The sequence below is a fragment of the Heliangelus exortis genome, chromosome 4 (genome assembly GCF_036169615.1).
Source record: "Heliangelus exortis chromosome 4, bHelExo1.hap1, whole genome shotgun sequence".
Classification (NCBI taxonomy): Eukaryota; Metazoa; Chordata; class Aves; order Apodiformes; family Trochilidae; genus Heliangelus; species Heliangelus exortis.
Window position 1 is genome coordinate 41,025,871 of NC_092425.1, and position 25,214 is coordinate 41,051,084.

General features: G+C 41.9%; 1 protein-coding gene across 7 annotated transcripts in view; it reads right to left on the minus strand.

Moving 5' to 3' along the window:
* PPP2R2C (protein phosphatase 2 regulatory subunit Bgamma) overlaps nt 1-25,214 on the minus strand; it is a 167,760-nt gene that overhangs the window by 97,181 nt on the left and 45,365 nt on the right. For 2 of the 7 annotated variants that reach the window (XM_071744000.1, XM_071744001.1), the window contains one exon: nt 14,907-14,998. The exons of 2 other annotated variants lie outside the window; for them this stretch is intronic. In XM_071744000.1, coding sequence (XP_071600101.1) covers nt 14,907-14,973 — 67 coding nt within the window. In that variant the 5' untranslated portion in view covers nt 14,974-14,998. Of the gene's footprint in view, nt 1-2,936; nt 3,088-4,701; nt 5,026-5,127; nt 5,661-14,906; nt 14,999-25,214 lie in introns of those variants that run through there. 3 more of the 7 variants (XM_071744002.1, XM_071744003.1, XM_071744004.1) reach the window with 3 other exon arrangements.

Consider the following 25,214-nt stretch of genomic DNA (forward strand, 5'->3'; position numbering starts at 1 on the left):
ATTCCTGTTCTGAGTCAAACCCCTGGTAACCAGGAGGTGGTTTTGCTCACAGCCAGAGAGAGCAGAAATACCATTCAGTGGGACATCATTACCACCATTCAGTGGGACCAAAAACCTATGTCCAAGAAGAACAACTCTTGTTTTTTCCTTTCCCTCCTGTAATTGCAATTATACTTCTAGGTGAAGATAAATCTCCCACATTTATTTCAGTACAGACCTATCTGCCACACTCTGATGACTGTAATGCCAGGATGAGTGCTGCTCATTCATACAAATTTTGTAACTTAGGACCTAGGCCTTTCAAATAAGCAAAAGAACACTAATAAACACTAAAAACCTCATCTGAAGGCATCAGATTCAGTGGGACATCATTACCTGCACCCAGGACCAGGAGTACCACCTAAGGCTCTGGGAAAGAGAAGAAAAGCTCTCATGATCCTTTTGGTAGCAAAGGTTTCTTCAGGAGAAGCCCCTGGGAAAGCATTGGGCCAGTGTATAGTACAGAGCACAGAGACAGGAAGCATTCCTGGAAGAAATTTTCATTTATTTGGTCTACTTCTACTCCAAATGGGCTTTCACATCCTTGTTACCAGCTGCACTCTCTAGATACAGATGATATAGATATAGATGGCCTTTTATTATGTGGCACTGTCTTTTATGAGGGTGATTTCTAAATTGCAGTGTAAAAGTTTTATTTATAGGACAGCCAGGGCTCTGGAGAGAATCTGTTCTGTAGAAAAGAAGCAGTATCTTTTATTTGTCCTGCTGATACAGCTGCAGACAGGATGGGGAGGAGAACAACCTTGCCTGCAAGCAGCTAAGAGCTTCATCAAACCTGCAGAAGACCCACAAAAATCTTCTTTTTTTTTTTTTTTGTATAGTTCACCTGTCAGAATATCCCTCTCTGGTCTCTTTTATCCTTAGATCATAGAATCCAAGGATTCAGCAGCTACAGATCATAGAATCATAGAATTGGCTGGGTTGGAAAGGACCTCAGAGATCACCAAGTCCAACCCTTGGACACCACTTAAAAAAGTCACTTTAAAGTCAGCACCACTCTGACTAAAACCCTGCTAAATTATCCAGCAGTCTTCCAGAATTTTCTGATTAGCCACAGGGCAATATTGAGAAGACAAACAGCAGAGTCTTGTCATCTTCCACTAGGAAATAATATCCTGTGCAGAAACATACTGCCAACCAGAAACACCACAAAAGGAGAGAAGAAACAAACCAATCAATAAGAAATGGCCACAGAATAAAGACACCTGAACGTTTTTAAGCTGAAAATTACAGATGGCTGTGGGGTGATAAAACAACAGAGAGGAATTAGTCAGATTTTCTCATCATTCTGAAAAAAGGGCTCCTGCCATTACCATCATCACAAGCATTTAGCTACACATTAGAAAACACACCATAAGCACAGACTGTGATCAATATTTTCTTGAAACTCAAATTCTGCTGTTCTCCCAACCAGCCTCTTATAGATTTTCAAGCCAACAATAGCTGCTCTTTTGATTACAGCTCTAGCCCCTGTGACTGATTTCTCATTCTGGGCTGAATCATCACAAAAGCCAAGTGATTGGTTAAAAAAAAAAAAAGAAAGGGAAAAAAAAAGCTGAACACCATAGCAACTGGCTCACAGCACTGCTAACATGCAGGAAGGATTTTTTACTGGAACAAGAAACTACAAGTGGAAAACACCAGGCTAAAAGCAAATCTGGCAGAATCCTAAAGGTGAGACAGAACCCCAGAAGTTGCTTAACCCCTCCCCAGCCTCTGCCCTGTGAGACCTTTTGGGCAGCACCAAAGCTTCAGGTTCTTATTGAAATAACAGGGCAGGGAACAAGGAGAAGTGTGTGCTATGCTGTTTATTCATCTTTATTATATATATAAAGATGCTGCAGGCTCTTTGCCAAAAAAAACCAGGATTAAATCTTGAAAAATCAAATCACAGAAGCAGTGACTTGGTTTTTCAGCACAGATAGGGCCCAGGAAAAGTACTACAAAAGCATTAAATATAAAAGGGGGAATTGTAGCACAAGTGCAATAGACTCAGACCCAAAGCAATCTGCTTGGTTACAATCCAGTGACAGGAAAACACCTAAACTGTCAAATAGATGTGCAGCACACCAAGACTTTGTTATTACAACATTCTAATGCAGAACCCTCCTTCTTTCCCAAAATATTCAGATTTCTGAGCTCAAAAATGAGTTGATTTAACTGGTTGAGGCGTTTTGCAAACTAGATAAAGGTGCTTAAACAGTTCAACTCAGAAGAAGCTGTGTCAAACCACACATTTAAACCAGATGGATCTCCCCAAAAACTCTGTCCAAGGTCCTCTGCATCACAGATTTAATATTAATTCACCTGAGAAGCCATTCACCCCGTTAGGAAGATGATGAACCACATGATAAGCCAGGGATAATAAACCACAGACTATTTTTCCAAGACACCTGTGGAATCAGTAGATAAGTGAAACAAGAACTCTTTATTTTTAGGTCAATGGTTCCATCTACACATGGGTCACTAGTACAGAAGGCAGAATCAGTACCATTTCATGCTGTTTTCTACAAAAAATACAAAGAAAGCAGACAGTGTGTGCAGTGCAGTTACTCAGCAGGTGAGAGACAGAAAAAGGCAAAACAGAGAAGGAGAGAAAAGGCTACAAGCCTTTACTTTTATTGTAAGTATTAAGGGTTTGCATCATTTTGGGGACATCTTAGACATTTAAAACATGCAGTCTCTAGGTGTGCCATTCCCTCCAGGACACGGTTGTTTTCAAAACTTTTTATTCACTGCTTGTAAAGTGACATAATACAATTAATGACATCTTGATCACATTTGCTTTTTGTGGCTTCCAAGGTCCTTTGGCATAAGGGCTTCTTGTAAGCAGAGATCTGGGATCAAAGCAAAAAATAAGGCTTAGGCATCCTTACCTCCAAGTCCATCTCCAGAATCCACTTCATAGATGCTCTCCCCTTCCATCTTGTCTTTAGGCTGCAGCAGAAAGCAAGATCTTCCTCAAGGGATTTGCTTGGCCTCCAGGAGGAAGCTGAATCCACCCCTCTGCAGCCAGCAGGTGATAATCTTTCAAAAAAAAACCCAGAAAAACAAAGGCATTGATCCACTTCTGCCATACAACAGCAAGGTCATTTCATTTCCCCCTAAAGCCCCCAACTTTTCACACCTGTGCCTCAGTCCCACATCCAACATCTCAGCTCCCTGGTACCAACAGAGCCTTTTCAGGGGGTATCAGAGCTCCTTTTTATTTGTGAATTTATCTGCTATTGGCAGGACAAAGCCTCCAGCCCATGGAGAGAGCTTCCATCAGCCCAAATTCCAGGACTGCACTGATGGGGGGAAAGCTCAGCACAGAGCCAGGAGGATTCACATGGCCTGGCAGGACTAGGGATGGGCAATCTGGAGCAAATCATCATCCAGCTACAGGATGAGCAGATTATTCAGGTTGTAAAGAGACTGCAAGCACACAGATCACTTGGGTTTGCTTTCCTAAGACTGCTCTCAGGGTTCCTTTAAGTGGAGGCAGAGAGAGCATCACACTTTAGCAAGGTGAGTATAAAGGAAGTGTGAAGATGGATGTGGGTGAAAAGAAACAAAGCCACCTCTTGGTTTATTTAAGAGAAAGACAATAAGGGAGCAAAATCTCTAAACTGAGCCTGAAGAGCTAGTTGGTTTTTTTTATTACTTTGCTCCAGCATAGCTAGTTTTTACCACCTCCTTCTCTTTTTGGAATAAAAGAGAAAGAACTCTCAATGAATTTAAAAGATTAAATGCTAATGAGTCAGTGGACATCCAGGCATCAGTGCTTTTGAGAGGCAAAAAGAAAAAAGCAAAAAAAGCCAAAAAAAGCAACCAGAACATCATGGAGTTACTAGAGCAGTTTTGCAGGGATCAGATGCTGCTGAGCCAGCAAAGCAAGGATGAGCTCCACCACTCATCCCCCTGGGTAAAATTTGCAACCTGATTATTTTTCAAATAAAGGAAAAGAGAAACCAAAAGCCATCTGAAAAGAGCAGTGGGGCTTCTCTGTCTTGGATTTGGACAGGGAAAGCAAACATGATGAGCTAATGATGACATGATATAAAAACATAGTTCAGATACCATGAATAACTCAGAGGTAGAGAAGGAGCAAGGTAATGGCTGTCTCTTTACCAGTATCAAATGAGAAAATAACTATTAAGTTTTATTTTCAAATCTATGGCCTTCTGTTTTGCTTTACCATGTCATCAGGACTGCATTCAAACATTTCCATGCCAGTGCATTTTATTGAGAGGGTGGAAAAGGGAATTATTAGGACAAGAGGTAATGGGTTCAAGCTGTGCCACGGGAGGTTCAGAGCAGATATTTGGGAAAAAATCCTTCACTGAAGAAGTGGTGAAGCACTGGAACAGGTTGCTCAGGGAGGTGGTGGAGTCACCATCCCAGGGGGTATTCAAAAAACGGGTGGATGTGGTGTTTTGGGAGATGATTTAGTGGTTAAGATTGGGTAGGACTGATGATCTTGAAGGTCCTTTCCAACCATGAGGATTCTATTAAGAGGACCTGCCCTGCATCTCGTGTTCACCTCCCTTCTTCAACTTTCTATTACCCATGATAAACAAATCTGCATTCAGACATCAAGCAAAAGAAAATCCAGAGTTCATGCACTATGTCACTGTGTTGATAAAAAGAAGGGCATACCTAGAAGCTTCACACCAGGTGACCTTTGCTTCTTCACCTTCTTCAAGCACCTCTGAGCATCATGGGTTTGGCTGATCCTCCTCTGGCTGAGGCAGTGGAGGTGGGTGCCATGTCCCAGAGCACCCATGGCACTGAGCAGGCTCTCCATGGGGTGCAAAAGTGCAGCTGAACCATCTGACATTGCTTTTTGCCTCTTAAATCCACAGCAGAGATTCAAGGTGTTCTTCTAAATCAGCATTTAGTGGGTTTCCAGCAGGGACACCCCTGCCTTTTGCAAAAGACTGAAGGCTGAGGAAGGATCCATGCTCCTGCTGACTTTTAGTGCTGAAGTATCCAGTGCAAAACAAAAATTGTAGTTTAGTTAAAAAAAAATAATTAAAAATTTAAAATCCATACATTTTCTTTCACAAGTATGAAAATACTTACCACAGAAATAACTGAGACACAGCAGCTGTAATATCAAGCTCTGGCTGCATGTTCACACCTGGGATACCTGTGTTCCAAATGCTGATTTAGGATACCCACAAGAACATAAACAGCAGCAGTTCTTGTTTCCAAGAGCCAATGCCATCAAGCAATGAATATTGGGTTCATATTGATCAAAATATGATCAAATAAATTTCCATTGTGGATGGCACAGAACTTTGTACTATTTGTACTGGACAAATGGGTCAGATGAGCATTTGGGTCTCTTCATTTCCCTCATTTGGCATCAGGATTTATTCCAGCTTAATGAATCAGTCCAACATCCTTCATACATATTTAAGAGCTTTTCAAAGAAGAAATCTCCATGTTGGAAATGGGTGGAAATCTTGTATTCAGTCAGGCATAACCATGCATGAGTTAGTCCTCAATACCCTAACAAGAAGCCTTCCTGACTACCAGACTTGAGATAATGGTAATTCCTTCCTCACAAGGGCTTCAGTGAGATTCTTCTGGTATTTCAGAGAAAGTCTGAGTTGAATTAGAAGTGAAGAGATTAATAGATTCACCTCATTTCACCACAAAGCTGTAGGGATTTTTTTTTTTGAGATATCTCCATATGGAAATTCAAAGTCAAAACCATGTTTGTTATGGGAGTGGGCATTTCAAACACGACTAAAATCCTTGGGTTTTCATAACTCAAATAAGGTCCAATTCAAGATTTTGCAAAAAGAAGGTGCTCATAAAATGGATTGCTGGGAAAAGCCAGGAATGGAGATCCATGAATTCCAACCCTGCCACATCCAAGTCACAAAAGGGACAAGAATCAGAACCTACAGGTGAATTCTACACACTCACTCCTCCAAAACATCCATCTGAACTGGAAAGAGGAGTGATTTCTATCTCTGAGCCACCTCATTTCTGCAAGTATTTATTTTTTTTCCTAACAAACATTATCTTTCCAAACAACCCCATACTTTTTTTACCTCCAAACCCTTTTATTCCTTGCAACAGCACTGAGAATTCAGCCCCTCTCGGAGTACAACCAAACCCCAAAACATTTGCCACCTTAGTGCTGTAAGACACAGAGTGAACTTGGGCACTGCAAACAAAAAATTCCCACCAAGAAAACTCCCAAAACACTGTTATCCCCCCCAAAAATCACTTTGCAATGTGGTTCCTCTGCTAATGGCAGAAGCAGTAACTCAGATGCATGCAGGAGCAGGAGAGGCCAAGCTAATATTTGTAAAGCCACTTGATGATGTTGATTATGAGCTGAAAACACACACCACCTATTTTACAGCTTCTGCTCTGGGCATGCTAATTCAAAAACAGAGGGCAGGGTATTTTATCAGAGTTATTTTCTGAAGGCAATTTCTGCAATGTAAATTTTATTCCAGAGTTAGCAGGGAATTCTGCAAAGCTTCAGCCAAGGGTTCCACATCTTTGACAATTACACAAACTGACTGCTGGACACAGTGCAGATCTACTTTCATTACCAACACAAGCACACCTCAAATGAAATAAAACATAATAATAATGATGAGAACTCATAAGAAGAAGCATGAAGAACGCCTTAAAAACACCCTCAAAACATCCCTCCTTGATTTAGGTGAATTTCTGTTCTGTCAGGTGAAATTCTGTCAGGTGAAATTCTGTCTGCAGGATTTTCTGTCTCACATTAGAAACACTGCTAATGAAACAGCTGATTTTTTCTGTTTCTAACAGGGCTATTTCCAAAGGAGAGGACCTATATTCCATTTTAAAGCCTGCTGTAATTGGCAATAATTCTAGGAGCATGTAGCAAACCCAAGGAACTAAACAACATACAGATCACACCAGGGTTTGCCCAGAAAACTGCCCTGAAAATCTCATTTAAAAAAAAAAACGAAGGAAACAAAGTAATAGGAAATAAAAAAGAAGTGAAATAAAGAAAACAAATCAGTGCCAGCATGGTTTTACTCAGAAGCTTGCAGCATAAAAACAATCTGCTTTCCTTGGGCTTTAGCTGGAGGCCTAAATTAAACATGCAATAGATACTTAGGAATATTTTCTCATTTGCTTTAATGTGAATTTTCAAGACAATGTCAAAAAGCTGCATTTATGCTCAGCTGTAGTTTTTATAACCAACCAAGAGAAATTCAGTTTGTATGCTGGAGCAACTGTGGAAATCAATTCTTAATCTATGACCTTGCTTACCACAGCTTGAAGCCTTGCAATAAATAAATGCCTTGAGCCACAAATAAGAAACATTTGGCAAATCAAAGAGACAAATAACACAAATCTATATGTGTACATATAGCATTAGAAAGGTCACAGAAAATACAATATTGGCTTTTTTCTTGCTCTAACATAATCATGTTTGAAAGGTGGGACACAGTAATTGGCTACATTAATACCCAGGTGGTGCTCAGCCACAAGTACCTATTTTCTTTTCAAATGGCAGTGTTCATCCTTTTAGAGGACTTCTCCCTGCTTTGTTTTTTAGTGTGTACAATTCTGCAATGCCCACGTACATAGAATCTCTGAAAAATTCCTGTTTTCTTTATCTGAGCAGATTCAGACTCTTTCTCTAACACACATTTAAGCTTCCTTGTGAGACTGCAACACTAACAGGGAAAAGAATGGCAGAGCTCATGTGTTAACCTGCTCTTAGTCCCACCTTTCCTTTTTTCTAAGCTGAATCTCTCAAATTCTCACCCTCTGTCTTATCACTTATTTCTCACAGGAGTATAAATCACTTATTTCTCACAGGAATATAACCTAAAAGAAAAAAAAAACCAGCTATAGGAATGTTTTACTATTAATATTTTACAATTACCATCCACAGAACATCGCAGTAAACAAACCTGCATCTCCTTAAAAATCACACCTTCCATTCCTGATCTATTTAATTTTATTCTCCCTGTATGGCTGCCCCATCCCTGGCAGTGTCCAAGTCCAGGTTGGATGGGGCTTGGAGCAACCTGGGCTGGTGGGAGGTGTCCCTGCCCATGCAGGGGGTTGGGACTGGAGGAGCTTTAAGGTCCCTTCCAACCCAAACTGTTCTGTGTTTCTATGAAAACACCAAGAAACCTAAATCCAAAGTGGTGTCCTGTCAACATCTTCTTGGCTCTAGGGTTCATTCAGTGCTGCCACGTGGGGTTTGTGAACCAAGGGAGCTGGGCTGGTACCTGTGGAGGAGAAGCAGCAAAGGTGGTAGTGGTGTGGCAGAAGGAACTGGGCTGGGGATGAGGGATGGGACACAGCCAAGAGATGGGAAAGGTGGGGAGTGTGAGACAGATCTGGGGCAGAGAGGCTACAGAAAAGCTGGGAAGAGGCTTTTTACAAGGGCAGGGTGTGATAGGACAAGAGGGGATGGTTTTAAGCTGGAAGAGGGGAGATTTAGGTCAGACAATAGGGAGAAATCCTCTAATTTGAGGGAGCTGAGCCCCTGGCCCAGGTTGCCCAAGGAAGCTGTGGCTGCCCCATCCCTGGCAGTGTCCAAGTCCAGGTTGGATGGGGCTTGGAGCAACCTGGGCTGGTGGGAGGTGTCCCTGCCCATGCAGGGGGTTGGCTCTTGATGATCTTTAAGGTCCCTTCCAACCCAAACCATTCCATGAGTTTATGTCTGACTGTAGATTTCTTGGGAGCACCCAAGCTGGGACAGCAGGACTGATAAAACCAAAAATGCCATCAGAGGAAAAACTGGACTTAACACTGAAATATCTTGACTCATCCCTTCCTAATTATTCCTAGGTCAAGAGCAGGAATTTGAGCTTGGGGGTGACCTGTGTCTTATGCCTCGTTGCAAACCAAACCCCACCAGGTAACAGCAGTATTTTACAGGTGGAAAAAGCCACGTAATTCCCAAATTTCCAAAGATTTGGCACATGTCATTGAGCAGACCTCACTCCAGGGATGTTTGTGGCAAGAGGTTGTGGCAGCAGTGAGGACACCCACCCAGAAAAAGAGCACCCTGAGCCCCCCTCCTCAGCTCTAAGAACCAGTTCATACTGGTTCCCATACTGGAACCCTACCCAACTCCTCCTCCTATGTCCTAGGTGGCATTTTAAATTAGTTTTCAAGTTCAAATCTTCAAGCCAGCTTCTTCTAACTGAGGGGGGAGCTGCCTGGGGGGTGAATTTGGGTTAGGGGAAACTATTTCCCCACCAACAACCCCCAAAAAAAAAAAAAATATATATATACCATGACAATGTGCAGCTCCTTGTCACCAATGTCCCTTAGAAAACAATTTGTGAAACAAAGCAACATATTCACTGATGGCTTTGTAGCAGCATAAATGACTAATTACTTTAATCAGGAAGCTCAAAAGATAATGAACTTGATTTATTATAAATACAGGGGCTTGCTCTCATAAAAATGACTTGCTCTGCAGTCCAGGACACCCACTGATTTATGGTACTACTTGTAATTCTCTTATTTCTTATTTCAACATTTAATAATAGGTGAAAAATGAATTAAAAGTAAACCAAAGCAAGACACAGTCCCAATGTAATTTGATACAATCCCACAGCAATAGTGATTCATTATCTGTATCCCAGGTATGTCACTGATAGTTAAGATAGAAAACAACTTTGACAAACATGCAAAAAAGATTAATTTGGGCAAGATTACAGACAAAGTGAACATTCTTGCCTTTCTCATACCTGACTGTTCATTATTTAGTGATACCCGACCTCAGTCGTGGATCCCAGCTGAACACAAAATTCCCTGAGGATGGATTACCAGGCAGTTCTGGCACAAAATCCCACCAGAGACACAGGGAGAGACTGAATCTGCCTGGAACCCGGTTGCAGACAAGCAAGTCTCTGAGTCTCTTTGCTGAAAAGCCCTTTTGGAAGGCACTTACAAACACAAACCCCATCCATGTCTGATCTACTTACACCAAGATTAAATTATTTAGGACTCTCTCATCCACTCGAAGTCCACCAAGCTTGGCCAGAGAAGATGAGTGCCATGGATTCTCTCTTTTCTGCCAGCTTTTGATGCAGATTTTTGTGGGAGGTACATTTCTGTGTATTTTACTGTGTGGGTGAAGGGGGAACCAAGTCAGAGATCAGAAAAAACTTATTTTATAGTTCAGTGGTAAGCAGCCAAGCCCTCTTAACTTATCACAAGGTGTTGGGGTAATCCCTGGAGCCCCAGAGCATCCAAGAAAAGCATCCCCCAACTGCATGGCCAGGAGTGCTCAGTCAGTGCCCATGATGATTATTCCATCAGGATGTGCAGAAAAGAGTTACTAAGGGCAACAAAAGAATATTTTCAGCAGGAGGGATGTTGTCAAAGGCAGGGAGAGCTGCTTGATCTTGCTTCAGCTCCAACTGTATTCCTCAGGGCTCAACAAGAACTGGATTGGCATCAAACAGAGCCAAGTTTATAATGCAGTTGCTCCTCGTGGTGACCTCCACGGGCACCATGACCTCCTCTTGCCCCTGGTTTAATATATTCTCACTTTTTCTCTTGTTTCATACCTAACACTGGTGGGCAAAACCCACCTTCTCCTTGTGTTTACAGACCCAGCTGTGCCTAATGACTCTTTCTGTATAAATAATAGGGAAGATATAAATCTGATCATGATTTATGGCAGAGAGCTGAACAACACACTCAGCTACATCCCTGCTTTATCACAGCTGATGGAATTTTTTTATTCTTCAGGCTAAGTTTTGTCCTGTTGGATCATCACGGTTGGTACCTTCTTGGTTTAAATCTTTCACATATAAAAAAACTTCTTTTTAGTCACCCATCCTTTAGAGGTATTACCACAGTGACATAAAATGCTAAATGATCTCTTTCTCTCAAGAATTTCTTCCAAGCCCAGTGGCACACTGAGAAAACTCCAGATTACTGCAGATTGGAAGAGATCCATCAAAAGATTACTGAAAAAAAAAATAAAAATCTGCCATGGTCCATGAGGGGCACAGACAGGACTGATCTCTGCTGTGTTCTATAACCACTTATTGATGACCAGACCCCAAACCCTGCTTCTGCAAAAATCCAGAAGGCCACTACAGGAACTAGAAGAGCCATCAGAAGCTATGGGACCCCAAAACATTTAATCAGACTCAGGTAGCTCTCTGATGGCCTCCAAGAAATTGGGCAGATCTCTAAAAGTCTGAGAAATCCAATGTCTGATTTCTCAGGGATGGCTGAAACTGCAGACATCATGTTTTAGGGCTGCTGATTAAGATTGTTTATTTTCTTAGTTGGATTTTGCCTGGTTTCACACTGAAATTCTTTTCAGACAAAGGTGCCCTCATTCCATGAAGTGAACCATCTGGAGTCCTGCTTTTTTTTTTTTTTTTTTTTTTAATCCACAGTATTATAGGTCAGGCAGAGGCAAGTGGTAAGGGGAGGGAGGATTCAGACCAAACTAAAAAAGCACGAGAAATATCACTTCAAACAGAATCTGACACACCAAGAGGAATTCTCATCCACCAAATGAAGTTCCACTCTTTTATACAAAAATAAATCATTAATCATCTGTTGGTTAAATCTGAATAAACACAGAACTATTATGGCAGTGAGAACAATGCATTCAGTGGCATCAGGAAAATTATTCCAGCCTGCAAAACTCTCTGCAGTGAGTTTATGTTTCAGGAGGAAGAGAAATTTAGTGTTAAAGCTCATTTTTAAAAGGTCCCTCTGTTGTTTCAGAGCAGCTTTAAGACTGGAAGCTCCCCCTTCCAGGCACTGATTTTGTACCAGTCATTTAATTTCATATTTTGTGATGTTTTACAGCTCCCATGGGGGGCTCCACGCTCTGCCCTGCACCTCCTGTGACCCCTGAGAGAAAAATATGGGATCATTTGGGAAAGGATGGATGAACCAGTGGCAGCCTGGTTCTGCTGAGCTCAGCAAGGAGCAGAGGCTGCCCAGCATCCCCACCAGGGCACTCACTCCTGGAGGCTATTCAAGACTTGCACTTGCTGGCAAAAGGCCCTAAAGGACCATCTGCCAGCTAGAGGAGTGGAAACAAAAAAAAATTCAATCTGCCAAGTCCTTCCCAACTCTCAAAAACTTCCAATAGTACCCACAAGCCAGCTTTATGGCTTTAGCATGAAAGGTAAAGGGTCAATGAGAGCCTGCACAATAATAGGAGGAGAAGAAAACTGTGCAGGTAAAAGAATTTCTCTTTTTTATATCCTGAATATTCTTATTATTCTGGTTATAGAACCAAGGTCAATGTTACCAAGCACTGCAAGGTCACAAGACTGAAAAGTGAAGTCTAGAAAATGCTTATTTTGAAGGCAAGGAGAAAGGGGGGAGGGAGAGAGAAGGGAAGCATCAAATACACACAACAGATGTGTGCACACTAAGCTCCTGTCTTCAAAATTGCTTCTACAGATCCATTTATTTAACTTATTACTCTGGAAACCCATCAGAACCCTAAAGGATTCAAAACAGAACAGAGCAGCCCATCTTTCAAGAACACAACATGCTGGTTCCTTCAATCAAATCTGGAATAGGCAGAAGAAAGAGAAATCACTTAAAATTAAAAGCAAGACCTTATCCTAATTTGAGGGAAGTAAAAAATGCAAATATTGCAAACATGGAGATATTGGTATGTTTGATATCCAAGCTTCACTGGGTTAGCTTGTCCTGCTATGGGTACCCATTCCCACCTTCAGAATTTTGTGGGTTTTTTTTCTAGAAAATACACCCCTGGAGGCATCAGTTTGGACAGAAGGGCAGCAGCTGTTCTGGTCTGGGTCAGAGCAGATGCAGCACATGCTGCCAGAGTTGTCTGGAATATGAGGCTGCCTCAAGAATACTCCTAAGGTTGTTTTGAGGTTTTTTCCTTCATCCAACAGGACTCATTTTAGTTATGAACCAAACCCTGTATCCCTGGCCACCCCAACAAAAAAGGCAGTCAGGTAGTGTTTGGATGTATATGAAATTAATAGTATTCTGATTCATATCCCTTAAAGTAAAAAAGGGCAAGAAATCCCTTTAGGAAACCTGTTGGTTTGGGAAAACAAACTCTTCTTGGAAGGCCAATGGCATCCTGGGGTGCATTAGAAAGGGTGTGGTTAGGAGGTCAAGAGAGGTTCTCCTCCCCCTCTATTCTGCATTGGTGAGGCCACACCTGGAGTATTGTGTCCAGTTCTGGGCCCCTCAGTTCAAGAAGGACAGGGAAGTGCTTGAAAGAGTCCAGCGCAGAGCTACTGAGATGATTAAGGGAGTGGAACATCTCCCTTATGAGGAAAGGCTGAGGGAGCTGGGTCTCTTTAGTTTGGAGAAAAGGAGACTGAGGGGTGACCTCATCAATGTTTTCAAATATGTAAGGGGTGAGTGTCAGGGAGATGGAGTTAGGCTTTTCTCAGTGGTGACCAGTGATAGGACAAGGGGTAATGGGTGTAAATTGGAGCACAGGAGGTTCAAGTTGAATATCAGAAAAAATTTTTTTACTGTAAGGGTGACGGAGCCCTGGAACAGGCTGCCCAGGGGGGTTGTGGAGTCTCCTTCACTGGAGACATTCAAAACCCCCCTGGACACGTTCCTAGGGGATGTACTCTAGGGGGCCCTGCTCTGGCAGGGGGGGTTGGACTAGATGATCTTTCCAGGTCCCTTCCAACCCCTAGGATTCTAGGATTCTATGATTCTATGATTCTTATTCTAGAGTCACAGCCAGGAATAATGCTAATTTTATACAGTCTCTGTGCTACATTCTGATGTTATCACATCATGTTGATGATCTTATCTTGATGATGATCTTATCTTGTTGATGACCTTATCTTGATGATGATCTTATCTTTTACAAAAGAGTTAAAGAAACTCAGGGGCCTCAGCTGCAAAGTCCTTGCAAATCCTTCACACAGCACCTGAAGCTACAGAAGTCACCACGACCTAACAGCTCACTGAGCCTTTCTTTCCATTTGACCAACTGTATTCCTGCATTTAAGAGCTGCAAATTTGGCTGAAAACAGAGCACTCCTCACTGTACTTTAAGCCTGTAGGAAAGGAAATAAATCCACCAATGTATGTGAGAATTTATTTGCCAAACCTGTGAGCCCTCACCATTTTTATGCTCCACTTGCATCAGTCACAATGATTTTTCTCCCATAATTTATCATGGGTCTTCTGCTTTAGATGGCACCTATTGTAACTGCAGCACATTCCCACTATTTTCTTAGAGTTCCATGCCTCACTTTAGACAGGCAGATTTCCTTCATTGTAAAATAATCTCAAAAAGAACATCAGTTTACCAGCTTAATTGGCGTCGATATCAGAATTACACAGTAATTAGGAAAAGAGAAAACGTTAAGAAACCTAATAGTCCATTTAGATACTGGAAACCAACATTCACTCCCTTATCAAGTTTTGGTGCATGCCTCCTGGCCTGGTGCTCTAAAGCTCCTCTTGCACACATTTCTTCCACCAGGAATTGCTTTTCCATAGCACATTTACAACCATTCAGCTCTTTGCATGCTGCTCCGGAGACAACAAGCACTGACAAAGTCTCTGGAAACAAAAAACGGTGCAAAAAAAAAAAAAAAAAAAGGAAAAAAAAAAGAAACAAAACGACAAAACCAAGAAAAAAATGCAAAAGGTGCCATCCAACCACAAAGAAATATCAAAAGGTGACAGCAGTCAGTCAAGCAGGATGATGCAACCTCAACGAACCCAACCCACGCCGACTGACGGAACAGCAAGTGATCTGCTCAAGGCTGGTGCTTCATTCCAGACAAGGGGGAAAGTCTCCATCCAACAGCCTGTCCTGCAAGAACCACTGCCCAGCAGCAAGGACTGCGTGGACAGAGACTCTTCCACCCACTCACCTCCAGAAGTGACTTCTTCAGAACTGGGTTGAGGAAGGTTGGTGGGACATTGTGGGGAAGCTTGCATTGCTGCCGCCCTGGCTATACCTGGCCTGTGGAGAAATAGAGGACTTCATTTGCAGGGCTGTTGGGCAGCACCTGCCACGTTACAAGTGAAGGAAAAAAAAAAAAAAAAATAAAGAAATTAATTTGACAATGCCTGCTTCAAGTGAGTGTATTTTGGGAAAGAGTGAGGAACCCCCAGTTTCTCCTGAAGGTTTGGGGTTACTTTCGCATCTTCTGTGGAGCGACATCTCTGCCCGGCCAACAAGTTGGATTCTTTGGGTCATGATGATGCTCTTGCCAGTTACCTTTGTATCCAGGTGAGACAGAGCCACTGAGAATCAACTTAACTGGACAGCTTAAATAAAAGAAATAAGGGAATCATGCTTAAATTAACCTCGCTGGTTTTATGTGAACAAATCCTTGGCACTGGGTGACTCTCTCCCTTCTACCTCTCTTTCAAAAAGGCAACTTTCTTCTCTGCACTTTCCACATTTCCTTGACAGAAGGTGTTACCATATAAATTCCTTAAGTGAGAAGCAGTTATTTTGCTTCTTCCATCCCACCCATTCCAGAGAGGTATTTTAGTTAACTTCCACCTTAATCTAAACAGGGTTACCTAAGGAAGAAAGGAAAACTTTCCACTATCCTCGTGGTTTCCAGACAGGAAATGGTTTCCAGCCACCAGATTTTAGTGTGAGACAGACAAATGATTTGTATATATGAAAAAAAAAAAAAAAAAACACCTCTACCTGAAATACATTAATAAATCATTATTTTGAGTGTAGTGATGAATGCATAGTTTTACAAATTCTAAAACAATTTTCTGAAGCCTTAGTAAAACAAATTTGCTTCCAAGAGTGATTTCTCTGTATCTTTCAGGAGTACCACCACGGGTTTTGTTGGAGGAAAAGTCAAGTGTAGACAGAGAACTGGAAGCTAAGGACCAACTATTTGATTCTGGTAGGATTGTGCACTGAATGGTGATGTTCAAAGGCAGGAAAAATTTCCAATAATTAGGTGGAAACTCATCAGACTTCATTGCATTTGGTCAACAGCACTGTTCATCTTGTAAGTGAATTGAGAGGAAAGACAAAGCCTACACAGGTGAGGTTTGTATAACTCAGAATGTCTGAAAAGCATGGAAAGCAAGCCAAGAAAATGATGGTTATAAAAATGAAAGAGAAAGAAAAAATCTAGCCAGGAAAAAAGAAAGAAAAAATCCCCAACTTTTATTGGGGGTTTACTACTACTTAAGCCAAATCTTTTAGTTAGGTGGATGCTAAAGAGTAGGGGTAGGGGTACATAGGATTCTGCACCTGTAGGGGTACATAGGATTCTTCACTTCTTATTTAGGCAAAATTTCCTGAACAAAGACATCAGGGTATGTTCTTTATGTTTGTCTGCCAAAAAAACCAAAAAAACCCAAAACCAAAGCAAAAGGCAAGCTGCAGCTGAATGCAAGAGCTGGAACAATCCCAGTGTGGAGTTTTGTTTGGTCACTTTATATCTCCAGAAACATCCAGCCAAGCACTTCCCACGTTGTAACCTCCATTTTTTTCAAAAACAAGGCTGAAGTGTTGAAGACTTTCACATTAAAAGCTTCAAAGAGCTTTTCCTTTGCTTCCATCCTCCTGCTTTCCCCCTTCCAAGTTAACTCTTGTTCTTACACCCCCCTACAGCCCATGCTGACTGACATGCAAAGTTCTTCAAGAACCACCTAAACCATCCTGGTTCTTTCTGAACCCACATTTATCTTCCAGCACCCAGAAGTTGCTAGGACCTGAACTTTCATGGGTGTTCTCCAGAGTAAAAAAGGAACAGTGACAGTTTCAATAAACCATATGCTATGGCTTTGCTAAGAACCTGTGATTTTTTATTCTTTTTTTTTTTTTTTTTACACAAACTGAAAATAATATTGATTTTTTTCAAGGTCACTGCACAGGAAATCCCCATGTTGCTCTTTGAGGTATTAGATAAAAATGCCACCTTTCTCACCAAGAAAAGAACCAGGGAGTCTGTGAGACAGAAATGTCCAGTGCTCCTTGGTGTATTTCAAACAACCCTGTCAGCTGGAGGTAGCCCAAAACTTCCACTGACTGATGGAAATCCAATCCATCTGCAAATAGACTGCAAAATTCACTTAGGTGCCACCCCAGCTTAGTGTCTGCTCACTTTCCACTGTGACATTGCCCACCTAAAGCCACCCATAGTGCTGGAACACCACAAATCAGTGCTCCAGCTCACAGCCACAAACTAAAGGGAAGACCCCAAAAAACGTGAAGCAAGAAAAATCCCATCTGGGTTTATCAAGATGGAGCCTGAGAAGCTTCAGGAGCTTCAGTGTTCTACAGAATTCTGCACTTTTGGAGCTGAAGGGCTTCACACATCTGGCTGGAACACATCTGGCCACGTAGCAGAGCTGGGATAGGAGCCTGAAGTGAGCTTAGATCAGCAAGCCACGTGCTGGGCTACCACCAGGAGGAATGTGGCCAGCAAAAAAAAAAAAGAGGGAAATCCCTCTCTGCCCATTGCTGCTGGGGCTACCACTCTGTCCAGATTCTAACCTCCCCCTTAGCTCGAGTGGAGAAACTGGAGAAAATCCAACCAAGTTGGATCAGATGCTCAGGAAATCTGCAGAGACTGAGGGAGCTGAGGTTGTTCAATGCAGTGAAGAGAAGACTAAGAGCAATTTACTAGCAGTTTGTAACTACTTGACAGGCATCAAAGAGACAGAGGAGGAGCCACTGGTACTTGTAAGGTCAGAACAACTCAGGAGGTTCAGCCTAGAATGGTTTTTATTCTGGGAGGGTAATGATGAACTGGAAAGGTTATCCCAAGAGGTTGTGACATCTCCATCCTCAGAAGGTTTTCAAGAGTCAGCTACACAAACCCACAGCTGACTTCATCTTTAGTTTTGGGAAGATCTTGCTGGACACTGAGATACAACCCAACCCAAACGGGCAGAGTGACTGTTTTGTTAAGATGTACATTTTTATAGCTCTGGTAGAGATATCCCTGAAAAAAAGCTGTAACAAAGAGATTTATTTAAGGGCTGAAATGTACTGACTTTCATGAAACATCCTGTATTTTTTTTGAGAGAGATTTAATTATACCTTTCATACTACTCATCCACTGAAATATCTACTAGTTAGCATTAATTTGAATACTATTACAACACAAATTAATAGAACTTAGACACATTTATCAGCCCTTTAATTAACAAACTGATAATAATGTGTCCAGGCAGTACGTTCTTGAAAAGAAGACAAAGACAATTAAAACCTGAACTACAATAACTTGGCAATTTCAGAAAGTTAAAATGTAGCCTGAAGGAACATTACCTGAAAGAGAAAATTTGGACAGTAGCTTTGTTTTAAGCAAATACAGGAGTGTTTAAAAGAAAACAACATTCAGCAAGGGTAAATCACAGAGAAGGAGCAGCCAGAAAGGTCAAAGAAAAAGAAAAGGGTTTGTACCTGTGCTTTTATAAATCTGAATAAAATCACCTGCTAAGGAAACTTGCCAAGACAGCATTAAGGTCAGAGTATTCAACAGGATCATTTGAATAGTTATCCCATAAATTTAAAAACTGAATTATGCATGAGAATTTCCAAGTAGGTTTTCTAACTCACTACAGGAAGAACCAAAATGATGATTTCAAATGGTTACAGGAACTCTAGAGAATCTGTTCTTTTGGGTAAAGAATAAATATCTGGGCTAAATGTAGAGTTTGGTGGTGAAGAGGAATGCAATGGGCACTAAGAAAATTAATTGACACCTTTAACAAATCCACAGAATTTCAGTATTTTTGACTTGTGAAACTGCAGAATGTATTTCTGTTGCCTTGCAGCATGTAGAAAATCCTAAATTTTGCAGAATCTAAGATTTCTGAACACAGCCTCATTTCCACCTTTACCTATTTATGTCCTAAGCAACAGAAACAATAATTGCCCTTAATTTCTGAAGCTTCAGCAAGCTGAGAGCCACAGAAAGGCTTCTGATGAGCCATTATTTTATCCATTCTTGCTCCAAGTCAGAAAGACTCTTCCAAAAACCTCTTGAAGTCCTTGGGGTTCCACAGAGCATCCCCACAACATCCAGAGTGTCCTACTGAGGACAAAAGTAACTCAGGGTTACTGCACAAAATAATTAGAAAAAAAGAGGCATGGAGATGAAACTTCAGGACTGACAAAAAAAACCAAAACACATGATTTTTATTTACAGATTTACAAACAAAGGGTTTTGCAGATTTACAGTAGGGACCTAAAATGCAGCTCTGCAAAGCCACAGACCCTGATCCAATGGCTCTGGAGTCAGTGCCAGGTTCTTCAGACTTCTCTGAAAAGTCAATCACAGTCAGACAAAAGCTGTCAGGATTCCAAAGAATAAATTGTTGCTGTTGGATGGAAAGGAGGATTTTGGGTTTGCAGTGCACTGCAGGTTTTACAAACCACATGAAAAAAATACAACTGAATTAAAAAAAATTAAAAAAAAAAAAAAATATATATATATATATATATATATATATAATAATAATAATCTTCATCCAAGTGCCATTATTCCATGAACCTATTTAACTAGGACCTTACCCAGGACCTGCCAGGCCTCCTTCCAAAGTCAGAAAGTCCTTCTCAAGAGAATGATATTGAAGTCAGGACTCTGGAAATTTCAAACAGGGGAAGGGGAAATTCTCCTTCCACCTGAGGGCCATGTACAGATGAATCAATCACTTGGAATCCAAGATGATTTTGAGTCAAATCCTGAGAGCAAAAGCATGGTACTGGGTGGCAATCCCAGGTCTTGCACTCCCAAGATTCACTGGAGAGATATTAAGCAGCAAGAACTTGGCAGAGGGTGCCAAGTAAGTTATGGTTTTGGCTGGATTTCCTTTTTTTTTTTTCTTTTTTTTCCAATAAAGATTTCAGGAACTTGGAGACGAGCAAGCACTGCAGATAAAAGGCACCTGTCACTGCCTGCAAGCCAAGCAGCAAATGGGAAGAGAACAGTGGAAAGAAAAGCTCCATTTTTTATTTTTCCCCCCAGCACTGCTCAGAGCTACAGAATTCCTGATTTTCCCCAAGTTTCAGCAGGGAGAGTTCCTTCCAGAGAAAGAATTGTTGAGAATTTCAAGCTTTGGGGCCTTGTTTGAACAGAGAGGGAACTGTTGCCTGCTGGCAGGAATTAAAGCTGGTATGGAAATTTCACAAAAAAGAAATAAAAGATGGTCTGGAAAGTGGCCAAAAGGAGATCAAAGGAACTTGAGCAGCATGAAGATCCAGACCAGGAGCAGATGAAAGCAGATTTCAAGGCAGACCATGAGGTTTAAGCATCAGTTGCCTGGGTAGAAAGCTGCATGAATCAGGGGAAAATGTAAATATTTAGTCCCAAACTATCCATATTCTGCTGTGCAATTTCTAAGCTTGACCACGTGTCTGTCAGACATCTCAAAGAATTGATGTTCTTGGGATTCAGCCCCAAATTTTAACTAGAACTGATCAGCACATCCTTCCCTCTCTCCTTCAGGCCTGGTTCTGTTATTTGACATTCAGATTCCAGAAAATGCCAGCTAGTTCTGCATCAAACCATCTTAAACCCCAATCACAGCAGAAAATTACAAGTTACAGCACAGTTATTGTGGAAAATCTATGCTGTAGGCACGAAAAATGAGGATTTTGAAAAACAAGGTTATGGTGAAATTCACCTCAACTTGAAACGGTGACATAAGAAAAAAAAATTGGGAAGATTATAAAGGGTACAGAAAGACCCAAATAGCTTAAAATTAGCTGAAGCTAAATTAGCTACCAGACCAACCAGGGGAGCACAGAGCTCATCATTTCACTTTGCTTTTTTTTTTATTTCTAACTTGATTAAAGACTTGATCTTTAGAAAGAGGCATTGGGGGTAGAAATTGTGATATTCTGATGTCACATAAAAATGGGGTATTATGATATTTCCAATCTTGTCACACCAAAGCTGGTGGCAGCAGCAATCCAGGGGTGCACTGATGGCAAAAGGAGCAACAAAAGGAGCAGAGCCAGAACCTGCCTGCTCATCCATCCATTTCCTGGACTTCCAAAGCATTTCTGGTTTAATATTAATTTGTGTTTAGTTTGGCTGCAGTGCAGAAAGCCTACCTGGAACAGGAGGTAATAAAGAAGACTTCTGAAATTATTTTTTTCTATCCAGAGAAAAAAACCAAACCACACAGAGGGGGCAGCCAGAAGAATGATGTTTTCCCTGACTTCACTCCCAGAACTGCAGGGACAAGGAGGAGGGCCCAGAGCTCTCAGTTATTTTACAGAAATATAACATCCAAAATAGAAAGTTGTGAAAGCAGCTGGCTTCAGAAGCAGAAATGGACCATCCATGATATCCACTCATCTGAGTTGGAAAAAGGAGCTCTGGGGATTGTGGAATTGGACAACAGCTTGAGGGAACAGTTGGGTTATTGCTTTTAAGAGCTCTTAGGATGAAGGGGGTGCTCTGCTTCAGTCCTTTTTCTGCCCTGTGTGCTCCTCTTGCAATCTGTCCATAAGTTCTGCTCCATCTTGCCATCCATAAAAGCAATTATTGGAAAACAAAATGCCTCCCAGACTTGGGGGTGGCACCACACACTGCAGGAAAAGAGAGAAAACCAGCAGGCTGGCAGAGGTCATTCTGCAGCTCTGCTCCACTCTGCTGAGATCCTGCCTGGAATACTGTGGCCAGTTCTGGAGCCCCCAAAGGCAGGAGGACAACAGGACATGGAACTGTTGGAGAAAGTCCAGAGGATGCCACAAAGATGCTCAGAAGGTCATTCTGCAGCTCTGCTCCACTCTGCTGAGATCCTGCCTGGAATATTGTGGCCAGTTCTGGAGCCCCCAAAGGCAGGAGGAGAACATGGAACTGTTGGAAAGAGTCCTGAGGATGCCACAAAGATGCTCAGAGGGAGCATCTCTCCTATGAAAAAAGGCTGAATGAGCTGGAGGTTGGGGGTGTTGATCCTGGAGAAGGTTCCTGGGAGACCTGGTTGGAACCTTTCAAAACCTTTCAAACCTTTCTGGATTGCCAGGAAGCTGAACATGAGCCAGCAGTGTGCCCAGGTGGCCAAGAAGGCCAATGGCATCCTGGGCTGGCTCAGGAACAGCGTGGCCAGCAGGTCCAGGGAAGGGATTCTGCCCCTGTGCTCAGCCCTGGGGAGGCCACAGCTTGAGTCCTGTGTCCAGTTCTGGGCCCCTCAGCTCAGGAAGGAGATTGAGGTGCTGGAGCAGGTCCAGAGAAGAGCAAGGAGGCTGGGAAGGGATCCAGCACAAGTCCTGTGAGGAAGGGCTGAGGGAGCTGGGGGTGTTGAGGCTGGAGAAGAGGAGGCTCAGGGGAGACCTCATCACTCTCTCCAACTCCCTGAAAGGAGGTTGGAGCCAGGGGGGGTTTGGTCTCTTTTCCCAGGCAACTCTCAGCAAGACAAGAGGGCATGGTCTTAAATTGTGCCGGGGGAAGTTCAGATTGGATATTAGAAAGAATTTTTTCACGGAAAGGGTGATCAGACATTGGAACGGGCTGCCTGGGGAGGTGGTGGACTCTTCATCCCTGGAGACATTTAAAAAGCGACTCGATGTGGCACTCAGTGCCATGGTCTGGTGACTGTGGCAGTAGTTGTTCAAGGGTTGGACTCGATGATCTCTGAGGTCCCTTCCAACCCAGCCTATTCTATGATTCTATGATTCTATGAAAGATGGGGACCAAGTTTTTAGCAGGGCTGGTTGGGATAGGGCAAGGGGTGATGGCTCTAAACAAAAGGGGGTGGATTTAGGTTAAACACAAGGAAGAGATTTTTTGCCCTTGAAGATGGTGAAACTCTGAAACAGGTTGCCCAGAGATGCCCCATCCCTAGAAATATTTAAGGTCAGGTTCTCTGAGCAACCTGATCTGGCTGCAGATGTCCTTGCTCATTGCAAAGGGTTTGGACCTTCAGAGGTCCTTTCCAACCCAAACCACCCCATGATATATTCCTACATATATATTAGGAATCCTCCTTTGTTAATTCAAACACTGCCCTGCAGGCCTGATGTGATAGTTTTCAAAGAATGAAAATCTACACAGCTAGGATGCTCCTCCAAGTCACTCTGAATCTCTCAAGATGCAGAAGGAACCAACATTTTGGAAATGGTGGCCAAGAGATGAAAACATTACAGAAATCACCCAAAGGTTAGTGGCAGCTCTAAATTTCAAAGCATTTTTACACAGAAATGAATATTTCAAATCTTGGCAAAATTCAGCTAAGGCTTTCTATTTACTCTGAAAATTTTCCAAAGTTATTGGAGTAACTGGATGCATTAATGTCTTGGGCATTGGAGAGCCATAAATTAAATGCTCTCATGCACAAACAAACGTATGGATGGAAATTTCTGGATCAGAAGTAACTTAGCAAGAGGGACATTAAGAGTTCAGAGATATTTTCAGCCTTTCAGCAAAAGGAAATGGTGCAAAACTTGGTATTTTTTTTTAATAAAACTGTGTAAATTCAATTGCTGGCAGTAACATGGCAGCCACAAAACTGAATTCAAACACTGAAATGCAAAATAAAGGAACAGCTTCCTCTGCAAACCTCTGTATCACTACATCTGTCAAATCTCATCTGTAATAACCAGGCTGATGTCTGGTCTGTAGAGCCCAGATCACCAATTCCTCCAATTTACTCCAACTTCTTGGCTTTGAGGAGCAGAAATCTTTTTCTCTCTAAATAAACTTAGACTTAACAATCAGAAATTACTCCCTCTGCAAACAATCCTCCCCATCCACAACCATTTTTGTTAGTAATTATTTATAGTGCAGAAGCACCCAAGCTTTCTGCTTTCAAATTTACCATTCCTACTCCTAATGTAATTTCCCTGGTAGATCCAGGAAAATTGTCAAACATTTTCCCAACAGACTGGGCAGCCCCAGCTTCCTCTGCACAACAGATTATTTTCTGATAATAATCCACAAGCAGATTCAAACCAAACCCCAACTTTAAAATAGCCTAAAATGAATCTGAAGGTCTGAAAAGGTAGAAGAAACATTTCTCAGTATTGCAAATTAGCAAAAAATAAAAAAATAAAAAAAAATAAAGGGACAGATCAACACACCAAGCAACTGGTTGGTTATACTCCATACAAAATAATATTTTGCATTCATTTCCACTGGGCTGGTCCAAGTTTAAGCAACTAAATATCTTTGCTTGGATACAGCCTAAACTTTTTTTAGGTATTCAGTCTTAAAGTTTTGTTACCATTGGTTGATTTGCAATATCCTCACTACAAACAGAGGCAATTCCTTACCTGCTTTTCCTCTAGCAAACTTTATAACTCTGACACTGTCACAAAAGCTCCCCAAGTGGAAGTTAGACACACCAGCACTCATCCACAAGACTTCTGCAGTGTAACATTTATTTATCCAAGGCCACAAGTGGACACAAAACCCACAAAATCATCTCCACACTGCCCCAGGCAATGGGGAGCCCACCCCTGACCATTGCTTGACTCTGAGCATCACCTGTTTGTAGCAGGAATTTCTCTGTAGGATGCAAGAAATCACAGCCCCCTATTTCCAAAGCCCTGCACATGTGTCTTCTGCTTTGGGTTTCACTGATGATTAAGGAGAAACCTTCCATTCACAAGAAAACTACAGAATATACACCTGAGTTCACCTTGTACTGGTTTCCCCCCCCCTATCACCCATCTGCATGCAAAAATCAATGATGCTCAGATCAAGCAGGGTGCCAAAATTTTCAGGTAGCATGACCAGACCCTTGTGTGCTACCTTGGCAGCCAGTTTTGCATTTCCTGGTCCTCTGTGCCTCCTTGTTGAATTAAAAAAAAAATGAATTATTCTTCCTGAATTTATTCATTGGCTTTTTACCAGGTAGAAGGAACAGCATTCCATCAGAAATTATTTCTGAAGTAATGACAGAGCCTGATTTACAGCCATGCATTGGAAAACTCTGGGAAGATTTATGGGAGACCTTGGGCCAAGATTTATCATCCACTGAAAGCTCTCAAAGTTAACAGAACCTGAGGCTGCATGGGCTGGATGGAAGGTTAGAAATAAGTTATTGAATATGGTGATCAGCTTGCTGGTTGAGAATTGGTTTTATCCTGTTTGAAAGACTACTATGAAGCCTTAGATTAGAGAGAAATAATTAAAAAGAGAGAAGGAAATAAGCCATCACTTATTAAAAAATGAACCTTGGGTTGAACTGAAACTAGAGGGCAATAAACCAACTCTCTGCCTTTTACTTGCACCCTG